The 12,203-nt window shown below is 41.7% G+C and overlaps 1 protein-coding gene across 5 annotated transcripts in view; it reads right to left on the reverse strand.

The window, feature by feature from the left end:
* The window catches only part of CUX1 (cut like homeobox 1), a 320,620-nt gene that overhangs the window by 264,375 nt on the left and 44,042 nt on the right, over positions 1 to 12,203 (reverse strand). For all 5 annotated transcript variants that reach the window (XM_083172201.1, XM_083172198.1, XM_083172199.1 and 2 more), the window contains exon 2: positions 7,327 to 7,437. In XM_083172201.1, coding sequence (XP_083028327.1) covers positions 7,327 to 7,437 — 111 coding nt within the window. The remainder of the gene's footprint in view (positions 1 to 7,326; positions 7,438 to 12,203) is intronic.

The raw sequence follows: 12,203 nt of genomic DNA on the forward strand, positions 1-12,203 counted from the left end.
TCTTTATGTTGTTTGCTCAATTAATTTGGACCCAAGTGCAACTACACTACAAACCCTTCAATTTATCTGGATCCACGGCAACTCGCATAGATTTAAAGAAAAAGATCAGCCCCTGTGCATTTACTCTTAACTAAAGCAAAATTATCCCTGTTGAACTTTGAGGAGGCACGTCAGAATCAGATTATAAGCGGCTGGAGTTGTCTATAATGAGTCTGAACAGAATGGTTAGTTTACCAGAAAATTACGCCTACTCATGTACGATACAGTAATTATAAGCAATTAGGAACTTAGCAAGAGAGCAACTGAAGAAAAAAAGCAACATAATAAAAAGCTCAAAATCTAGCTTCATCTGACAAATTTTACCATCTATAAATCACATACAACGGTCACATTAATAAGAAAATGAAGAGACCAGGGGCAGGTCATTACTGAAGAATAAACCCCGAAAAAGCTTTATCGAATAAGGTTAGTGCTGGATTAAAGAGCGGCGTCAATTATTTTGCATTTAAATTGGATTATTTACGAAGATTCCAGCAAAACAACAAAGTGTCATTCGGATGTTTTATCTGCCCAGACATAAATGCAAATTAAAGAGTTAAATAAAATAGATATAAACGCCACAACTATTTTCTTTCTATATTTCACTCTGAACTAGACACATTAAAAAGCAGGGCACTAAAAGGTTTACAAAATCTCTTGATTCTGTCGTTGCCAACTAAAACACCTACTATGAATTTAGTATTACGTTGGGCGATCATAAATCATAACGCTAGACATTTTAAAAGGAAAAAAAAAGTGGATTTATTGTCACATTGTAGACGCCGTGTAAAAGCACAAATCCATTTTTCCATATATTCATCAAGTCTCTGGATGTGTTAATGCACAAAGAATCTTGGAGTACAAAAAAAAAAAAACACTGCTCCATTTTTCTAGTTCCCAACTTTGACTTTATTCCCTTTTGCAAAAAAAAAAAGCAAAGCATGCCGATACAAGGGGATTCCTAAACTTACCCTCTCTGTAAAACGATGACCTACCTGCGTTGTGCTTTTTACTAAGTAGGGCATTGGTACTGGTACTTCCAAGTATCATAAATTAAATACGTTATAGTATTCAAAAATGTTATAATGCAATGGTGGCAACAAGTCCATTATTATGAAACATTTATTATAAACGCACCTTTATAGACACCTGGTTCTGCAAGACACATTGCAAGGGGTGTGGCCTAGCAGAGTGCATGGCCTTGTGGCCTGTGGGGGTGCTGGAGAGGCTGATCTGCACATAGGGACCAGTCAGTGTGCAGTTCCAGCCCCCTACATTTTGACAGGATACAGCGGTTACATGTATTATTACAGTGCAGCACCTGACTCCTGTCACTAAGGAGGAGTCAGCACTTTGGGGTCAGCTTTGGAGTGGGTCACCCAAATGCTGCACACCCCCCATCCCATATTCCCCTAGTGATGCCATTGAAAACATTTACCCTTTGTTTTATGTGCTTATAACAGGGCTGGGCAACACCGGCCCTCCAGATGTTGATGAACTACACATCCCAGCATGCCCTGCATCAGCATGGCCACATAGCAAAACTAATGCAAAGCATCCTGGGATGTGTAGTTCACTAACATCTGGAGGGCCGGTGTTGCCCAGCCCTGGCTTATAAGGAGCTCAGTAACATGTGACAAGACATAAAATTCATGCAAAGTATAAAATACAAATTCTGATTAGATTGATTTATTCAAGCTCTTACATGAATAGAGGCCCCCATTCCCTTTATTTTCAGGCCCTCATTTATTGGGAGAATAATGGAGAACAATATACAGACAACTAAATGATTAGAAAAATATAACAACAACTTAAAAAGCTCTCTTGCAAAACACAAAAAGTGAGCCCATTATTGCTTCAAAGGAAAATAACCACACACCAACAACTTCTAAATTTCCAAAAACTGGGACGTATGCAAACAAGTCCTCTAAACCAGCATATTGCGTTGGCGTTTTGACCTACTGAAGGTATGACCTGTTGCAGCCAAACTATAAAGCCAAGGTTCAGTTCAGCACACAATCCCGCCAGACATTGCCATGATGGCAGACTGTGCCCATATCGGGCAATTACATTTGCACTGAAATCTCAAGGTTTTCATACCTCTATGGGGTGCACAAGTAAATTTGGGATGGGTACATGATGCCATGTGTTTTTCAAGAATGGCACATCGCATCAATATTGGAAATAAAATCCCCAGCTAAGTATGCTATGTAAAAAAATTAAAAAAAAAAAAATTCCAGTTTATTGATTAAAAGTAAATTTAGTAAATGCAAGAACAGTAAGATCATTCAGTACACCCTAATTTATTTATTTATTTAGGGAGGGGGGGGGGTTCAATTGTGCTTAAAACACAAACACATTAGCATCAAAAATAATATTTTTCTAAGCATAAAACTGTTTCAGAAATGATTCACTGGCTATAGGTCGGATAGTAGCATTTTAGACTTAATCATTTTTTAAATTTTATTAAATACATTAATTTTCACAGGAAATCCTACACATTTAAACAACTAGTTTGGCAAACGATTTTATTACAATATTTTCTGTCCAAGACTGATTGTGGTGTAACTGAGATAATCCACATTTCCTAAGCCAGTGGAATTTACAGCAAAATGTTTTCTCTAGTTATGACATGTTACGTACACATTGAACATGGCAACATTGATTGTACGCCTTATTTCAAAATCTAAAATACATCAAACTTCAATTTCTTTTTTTAAATCTAAGAAAACTTGATGTCCAAGTAGCAAGGACTGAGGAGAATTGGTCATTAATATATTCAAATATTAAAGAAAAAAATTCTTAGTCATTTTATGAGATTGGATTTAAAAAAATAAAATAAGGGAAAAGCTTGTTTTTGTTTTTTTCTTAAGAGGCCGAATAGAATTAAAGAATGAAACAGTCTCAGAAAATAAATGTCTAATTTTTTATTACATCTGTTGCATTCTTCTGCTACTGTATTTGTTTTAAATGTAGTATTGTATTAGTTTATTTTATTTTATTCTATTACAGTTTTTGTCAATGTGATATTTTTATTCATGTGATGGCCAATGGGTTTGTTTTTATCCCCTTCGAGTGACAATGCGTTTGTTCTTTCCCTGTACCATACTGATGGTGTAACTTGGCAATTTTAGGTGTAACTTGGCAATTTTTAAATTTTGTTCAGTGTACCGTGAGTTGAAACCCACTGCATTGTAGAATCAATTTAATTACCCTCTGAAGCAGCCATTGACGACTTTATAGCTTATACTGTATAGATCGAAACCGTATTTCTGCCCAAAACCCGCAGAGGTGCAAGTGGAAATCAGTTCACCGTAATTGAGCTAATAAGCGCAGCATGTAATTAAATGTTGGTGGAAGAGAAATCATGAAACTGGGAAGGATCTGGGGGGAGGTATTTCATGCTACTTGGGGTTTACAGCCAAAATCATATGGTCTCAAGCTCTGCGTTCTTAATCCAAATTTTTCAACAGACATTTTGTTGGAGTATAGTCAACATTTTGGCATCCTAGAGAAATGACCATAATAATAAACGTCCACATGCCTGGATGCGCAGACAGGTGGCGTGTGTGCGGCATGCCTATAGAGTAAATATATATATTTGTTCATGGGGAGCGAATATTTGTTATATTCCTCATAATGATGTCTTTCATACCTACAATTGATGCCAACATTAAATGATCTATTTGAACAATATGGTATTTATATATTTATTTTAATGCCGTAAATTCTGCTGTTATGATGGCAAGTCCAAGAACATGTTTGTCTCTCTTAATGATTAACAGGAAATTGCTTTTGAGGACTTTATATTGTACAGCATCTAATCTAAAGCTGAGTACACATATATACAATTGGCGGGCCGTTCTTTCATTCTGGGTCGGACAGCCGTTCAATTGTATATGTGTGTACGCTGTCCCGTATGAGCGATAAACGGCAAAAAACTGTCTTGACCGTCCACACTCGGTCGGTCGACGGTTCTTTGCTGTTTCATTTTCATCCGACAGGACGGCCTCAAATCGGTACAAAAGTGCAGTGTGTACGCACGTTCGATCGATATGCTGCTGTCCTTGTGACTATACTGCCAAAGCTGGAACGCCCATGTGGGCGTTCCATAGCTGCAGCATCTCTGGCAGGCTGACTAAAAAAAAAAAAAAAACCGGCGTGGGGTCCCCCCCACAGCCGTAACCAGCACCAGGCTGAAAGAGCCGGGGCTGGTATAAAAAAAAATAAAAATCAGGAAACCCGACAAATAGGGCTTCGCTGATTTTTAAAAACCAGCCCCAGGCTCCAGGTCCGGGGCTGGTTCCCAAAATACGGGGACAAAATGACATGGGGTCCCCCGTATTTTAAGAACCAGCCCCAGGCCAAACCAGCCAGCAGGGTAATGCCACAGCCGGGGGACACTTATTATATAAGGTCCCGCGGCCAAAGCATTCAGCCCTCTGACCAGTCAGCCTGGCCAGGGGTCCTGGGGGAGTGGGGACCCCCCCCCCAATAAAGGTGGGGGTCCTTTATTTAAAAATCAGGAGCCGAGAAAGTCGGCTCCGGATTGGCCAGAAATCATTTTGAGCAGAGACGCAGAGGAAGAAGGATCTCAGCTTCTCTAGTGTATAGCGGAGGCTGAGCGGGTACCACTGCAGCCGGGAGCAGCGCTACTTGCAGAGAAGATGCCGGGGTGGACACCACAGGAGCAGGTGAGTAGGATTTGCTTCCCCAGGTACCCCTTTGGATTACTACGGATCCAGGACCCCGGACTCTTCAGCCCTGGAGCCCCGGACCCGGACCAGCCCCGGAACCAAGCCACCGGACCCTGGGACCTACCTACGGGATCAAGATAGGTAAGTATCAGTGTGTTTGTGTAATGGATGTATTAAACTTATATTTTTCTAGTGTCAGTGTGTATTTATTTAACTATTTTTTTTACTGTGGAACTACAAGACCCAGCGGGCCCTTTAATGCCCCGCATGCTGGGACTTATGGTTCTCCAAGTCCCAGCATGCGGGGGAGGCTTGCTGGGACTCATAGTTCCACAGGAAAAAACAATAGTTTTTATTCTATTTTATTTACACAATGATAAGCCCGGTGGCCACCGCACAGGGCCACCGGGGACAGCACCAGGCTTCAGCCTGGTCAGGTAAGTCCTGGAGGGGGGGGGACCCCTTTATTGGGGGGGTCCCCACTCCCCCAGGACCCCTGGCCAGGCTGACCAGTCAGAGGGCTGAATGCTTTGGCCGAGGGACCTTATATAATAAGTGTTCCTCGGCTGTGGCATTACCCTGCTGGCTGGTTTGGCCTGGGGCTGGTTCTTAAAATACGGGGGACCCCTGGTCATTTTGTCCCCCTGTATTCTGGGAACCAGCCCCGGACCTGGAGCCTGGTTTTAAAAAATCAGCGAAGCCCTATTTGTCGGGTTTCCTGATTTTTTAATACCAGCCCCGCTCTTTCAGCCTGGTGCTGGTTACGGCTGTGGGGGGACCCCACGCCGATTTTTTATTTTAATAGGTAAAAGGGTGACAGCTATAATTATGCCCTAACCCAGCCCATTATGATAATTTTGGTCACATGTGACGTGTCAATAGCCCAAATCGAGACAGTGTGTACGGTGGTACAATCTTTTTCTTGCGACTGTTTGGACGGGAGTACATCAGACGTCGCAAGTAAAATTGTACAGGTGTTTACGCGCGTGTCAGCTGTTGTTTGTGGACGGTCCGACGGGAGTACGGTCGGACGAACGGTTGCCAGAAATAGGGATTGTATAGATGTGTACCCAGCTTAAGGGTCCACCTTGTACACAAATCTGATTACTCCTTCCCGACAGCCCTTTTCTCTGTGTAGATACCCGGTGTCAAAATCTCTGTATTGTATTTTTTCTTATCTAAAAAAAAGGTGCCCCGTTATTCAGCCGATGTTATTATACTCCCTGAAGCTTTGCATACTACACACAGATATATAGATTTATCCTATCTTCCCTTCTTAAAGGATGGTACTTTTCACATGCATGAGAAACGATTACTTGGAAATTGCTCAGAGGCAATCCACCAAGAAAATATTCGGTTTAACAGTGCAAACATGAAACCAGCTGTTGATGCTAAAAACAGTTTGTGCATCCAAGGGCAAAATGCATGTGTGTCTCCAGGGTGCTAATTATATTAACCTGTTCCCTGCCAGCACACTTATGGCTCTGCGATTTCCAATTATCTGAGTAGGCAGAAAACACAGCCATGGGGTAGTTTGAAAGGTACATATCTATCTATATATCTATCTATAATATATTTTTTATTTTATTTTTTTCTCAGTCATCTGTCTCTCCTCTCCTGTAATAACGTTACCCATTACCAGGTGCCCCTAACAAAAAAGAGACAGACCCAAAACGGATTTTCCACAAGGCAACCTAGGCACTGCAGGTCCCAAGGCACCCCATAAAGATATCCTGGCCATAATTATCTTAGAGGAGCACTGAACGACTACCATGTGACGTCATGCCATCCCATGGATCTGCTTACACTCCCAAAGTCCCTTTGTTCAGATAGAAAATGTTTGCACACACAAAATGGTTTCATCCACTGTATGTGGGCAGTCCGTTAACTTTAAATGTGACACAGGTATTAAGCCTACTTCCAAAAGACATAGAGGGCAGATGTATCAAACTTCAAAACGTGATACAGTTGAGAGTGATAAACAGCCAACCATTTAATAATAAAAAAAAAACGTAACTTCTACTCCCATGAATAGCAGTATGATCTGGGTCAATGCACGAACACCCGACTTACCTAGACAAAGCTTTACCATTACTGTTCTGATCCACAAGGGGTAGGACTTTTCCCATTATGTACCCAAATGGCCTGATGCCACTATGCCAGCACTATGCTCAATTTTCCTGAAGAGCTTTGGGCACAATTAGCAATGCTAGAATCAGCAAGCGAGCCAAGTTACCCCCCTCCCTTCAGCTATTGGAGGTAACGAAAGCAAAATTACATTATTTTAATAATACTGTGAATATTTTGCTGCAATCTAATGCTTTCAATTCATCTATTCAATTTGCTACACGGCAATGTTCCTTACTGGGAGGAAGTTGACTGCGCACCGGGTATTCGTGTCTCCCTGATGATCGAAGCCTGCAATCAAATATTTTTTGCTCTGATAAGCCCCTGAAGCGAACAAGTTTATATAATGCCTTTTAGCAGCATATTTTATAGAATATAATTTGTGCATTAGATTGAGAGGTTCTTCAGTTGCCGTCATGTATTTGCAGCATGTAAAACAGGAAATATTTATTTCGTTGCTCACCTCAGGAGTGTTTTTCTTGAATTCTCGACTTTGATCAATAAGTTTTTTTCGGGACTGTTCACTTTCATCTTGTCTGTTTGCCAATACTGTCGCTGTTGTATCAAGTTCTCTCTGTCGGGGGAAAAAAAAAACACAAGAAAATGAGTACAGGAATCCCTCTTAATTTTCATTTATTCCTCACAAGAAAGCTGTTCAACAAGCAAATGCGCACACACACACACACACACACACACACACACACACACACACACACACAAAGACAAAATCGGGGGGGAAAGTATGAAGGACCACAATAAAACCATAATAAAAAAAAAAAAGGATCAATAATAATAATACTGTTCCGCGTAATAAATTCACACAGAACATTATACATTATATCCCTGGGAAAAGCATTAGCCCAGTCTTAAGTGTTTCCATGTTACTGTACATTATTGCAGGACCAGTGCAAAATGAAAGTTTAGATACTGTGTACAAGGGCAGGCAAAATGTGCACAGGAACGTTACAAAAGAGGATGACACACAGGGATGTTTTCCCCACCCTTGCACCATCATCGTCTGTGTACACTGTTTCCACTTCTCTTCCTAGAGGTCAATAGCTTTTACATGAGGATCAGTCTCCACGCTGCTCATCAGGCAAAATATGCAGTAAGGAGAGGAGGGGAAGAAGGGAGGGATAAAAGGCTATATGTAATGTAGGGAGGTATGTCTTGGTCCAATAACAATAAAAAAGGGTTATAATGGTATATAAGATGAGTTCAAGAAACAACTACCTTTGAAACACTATGGAGTCAAGTATAATCCTCTATAAATAGGTGTCCACAATATTCTGAGAAAACATAATACTTAATTAGTTCTGCCTCATTAGAACTGTACGCTGGCGGATATAGATCATTAACGATATATAGTGAAAATCGTCTAGTGTGTACATTAAACGTCATTACTGATGCTTGCTCCCCCATTGTCTGTACAGGCAGCTCAATCTCTACTATCTAGTCAACAATGCATGTACGCTAATATATCGGTAACAATATCATGTCACTAGCATTGAACGCTCACATCCTTCGTTAACAATCCGTCATTGTCGTCTGCACATGGTGCGCATTCTTGACTATCTAGTCAACAATGCATGTACAGTGTGTGTGTGTGTGTGTGGGGGGGGCAGGTGACATCATGGGCAGATATCAATAGCGTTATCAGTCAGCGTGTATATGCAGTATATCGTTCCCAATATCAGCGCTGCTGGGAATCTCCCAGTGCACAGGTTCCAAAACTGTGTTCCGTGTCACCCTGGGAAACTTGCAGGGGTGCCCTGGATTGGTGGTCCACTACCAAACCAAATTATTTATGAAAAATTTAATAGGCAAATTCAGGCTCGTACTGGCCCGTTGGGGAACCGGGGGATTCTCCAGGGGCCCGACTCAAACTTTTACTAAAGTTAATTCTGCCGGCAGTCATTCGCTACTGACTGACATGGCGGCTGTAGGCAGATTTCAGCCCTGTTCCCAGAGGAGAAACTTTTGCCCTAAGGGTGCCATGAAAAAACAGGAATTTGGTACTTCAGTCGTTCCTGAATCCACAGGGGGACATTGCAGTCGTCTACAGTGGGGATAGAGCCGGAGGACTGCACTTTAAGAAATTTAGTGTGACTGGCTCCTCCCCCTCTATGCCTACCCAGACCCCAGTCTTAGAAAAATGGTGTCCCAGAGGAGAGGAGACCAGGGTATCTCCAAGGTAAAGGGGAGGAGTAGAACAAAGGATAAAACCAGTAGAAAGCCATAAATGGACACAGCCACACATACAAGCCTAAATTTAGTGCTTGAAACAGAATGAACAGCCCAGGGAGGGCATGCAGTGCCCCCTGTAGATTCAGAGAAAGGGAAGTACCAAATTTCTATTTTCTCCATCATCCAGCAGGGGACAATGCAGTCATCTACATTGGGGAGTTCCCAAAGCCATCCCGATGGGAGGGAGAGCACTGAGAATCATGTAAAACCGCCCTGCCAAATCCAGAAGTGGATCTGGCAAAAGTATTGAATTTATAGAGTTTTAAATAGGCCAGTCCAAGTGGCTGCTCTACATACTTGAGAAATGGGAACCCCTCTAGTCGTTGAGGACGAACTGACTGAGCGACTGGAATGGGCCGAGAAAGTAGACGGAACAAGCTGAGACGAATGGTGGTAGGCCCTCCCGAATGGTGAGGCAAATCCAACAGGACAAAGTTTGCTTAGAGGCTGGCTAGCCTCTTTTGACTGCACCATAAAGGACAAAAACGATCAGACTTCCGAATTGAGGAGGCTCGAGAAACCTTGATTTTAAATGAACGCACTATGTTCAAGGAAGCAGAGTCTCCTGTTAGCACCGGAACCCCTATGGGCTGATTGATATAAAATCAAGACATCACCTTTGGCAAATAATCCGGGAGAGCATGTAACTCTGCCCTATCGGAATCAAAATCAAATATGGAGCCCTACAGAAGAGTGCATTTAGATAAGATACTCGACGCGCAGAAGCCAATGCCAATAACATGACATTTTCCAGGTTAAAAACTTTAGATCTACAGTGTTTAAAGGCTCAAAAATCGGTGATTGCAAAAAAGACAAAACCAATGAAAAATCCCATGGTTCATAGGCCTAACAAATGGAGGTTAAAGCTGAAGGACACCCTTAAGAAAGGTCTGAACCTCCGGGATGAGCTCCAGACGGCGATGAAAAAACACAGATAAAGCCAAAACTTGTACTTTGAGAGATCTTAAGTGTAATCCAGAAGACAAAACAGCTTGTAGGAAACTAAGTAGCCATGACAAGCTGAACACGGCCCTAGGGAAATGAGGAGACTCATACCATGCAATAGAAGCCGTCCAGATGCAATGTAGTGAATTTTCGTGACTTCCTTTCTCGCTTTAATCATAGTTGGAATAACTGAAGCTGGAATACTCCGACTTTTTATCAAATTGGCCTTAACAGCCATGTCGTTAAACGCAGATGGGGTATGTCTGGGTAAACGAATGGCCCCTGTTAAAGAAGATCAGGCCATAGCGGCAGACGCCAAGGCTCGTCTACCAGAAGAAGTTGAAACCCTTCGTGGCCAATCGGGCGCTATGAGGATTACAGAGACGGACTCCCTTTTGATCAGTTTTGGGGGAGGGTATGCAAATTCTAGACTGTACCCCATAGACACAACACTGAGAACCCAATTGTCCTTGCAGATTGATCACCCACTATGGGATCCCCAAAGTGGCCCGGGAGCCCATCATGCCATGGTCTTAGCCTGTTTTGGGTCTTGATGGCGAGATCCCCGATAAGGATGCACCGGTGGTTGCGTACAAGAGGCATACTGCATGCAGTGGTGACCTGATCCTCCCAAAGATGTCCCATCGCATGCCTGTCCTCACTTGTAAAAGACAGAAAAATAATAAAAAAACTAGTCCCCCAAGCCCAGGGATCCAACTCCTCTGGGCACTTTTTCTAAGACTGGGGTCTGGGTGGGGCCAGCCACACTAAAAATCTTAAAGTACGGACTCCTCCAGTCGACCAACTCTATTCCCAATATAGATGACTGCAGTGTCATGGATGACAGAGGAATTTCTGATACTCAGGGGTGTCATAATTAAAAAAAAAATGTTTAGGAACCACTGGTTCAGTGTGTACCCAGAATAATTCCTTAAATGGGAAACCCTGGTCAGAACCGAACACATAGCCACAGCTCTGAGAGACAGTGATGCTAAACACGGAATTTCCCTGTGCTTTGGGCCTGGGATCACCGATTCTAAACAACTGATGGGTTTATTTTCTAATATGCGAGTGGACAGTGTGAGTCATAATCTGTAGTCTACAGTTGCTGTATTTTACAACAAAATGAGCATTACTACTAAATAAGTGCACAGAGTAGCACAGCCAAAAGTCATATAGACCCAGGGTAAATACAATTTTCATTTTCTCGCATACTTTCATAAACATTTAGATGAACGACGTTATATACCCAACGCATTAATCTTGACAAGAAACAATATTGACAGTCTCTAGCATGGCTTACACTTGCTGCAAGTATGACTATTACAAGGTCATCTAGTAAAAAGATCCTTGGAAATAGGAGGCGTGATTTATAGAACAAGAGGAGTTCCCCAGTGTGCCAATCCTTAGGTCCAATCAATCAAGGTTACTGTATAAAACGAAATCATAATGATCAGGGAAATAATTTACACTCTCCAAAAAAAAGACAAAGAGCCTATAGTGCTTGAGTGATAAATGATTATGTTCTAGATTAACTCGCTTCAACAACCACTAACAGGTCATATTTTCTCTCTCAAACACGGAGCCAGTAATTGTTTCACTTGTATGTACACAGCGAAAGAGGTCTGACTAAAATCAGGCTTCTATTGTTACTTACTACGGAGTACTATTACGGAGTGACCTTGAAAGAAAGCATAAAACCCTGGAACTGCTACAACTCAAAATAACATTATTATTAAAAAGCTACACCATATGCAGAAGGGAGGCCCAGCACTGCAGAAATGACAAAGGATAAGCATAGTATGAAATAAAGTCTCCAGTAGGAGTTGGTCTGTGTCTCATCTGCTTTTTACAATTTCATAGAGCATTTGTCGAGGAAGGTTTAGTTGTGTTTTTCTATGAAAAAAGGGAGCCGAGCAGTGACGATTTTAGTAAATGATGTAAAAAAAAAAAAAAAACGCCATATGATTACTTAATCCATTACACCAATGATGGACTTTATTTCATACTAGTTTTGGAGATTGGCACGTATTATCTAGTTTTTCAAGGAAATTGGTGTAAGCCCTGTTTACGGATACAAAGGGGGAAATTTACTAAAGGAAATTTGTAAAAAAATAGGTGTATTTGTATCCAGAAATACACTTTTTT

This window comes from Crinia signifera, chromosome 2 (genome assembly GCF_055691185.1).
Source record: "Crinia signifera chromosome 2, ASM5569118v1, whole genome shotgun sequence".
Taxonomy (NCBI): domain Eukaryota; kingdom Metazoa; phylum Chordata; class Amphibia; order Anura; family Myobatrachidae; genus Crinia; species Crinia signifera.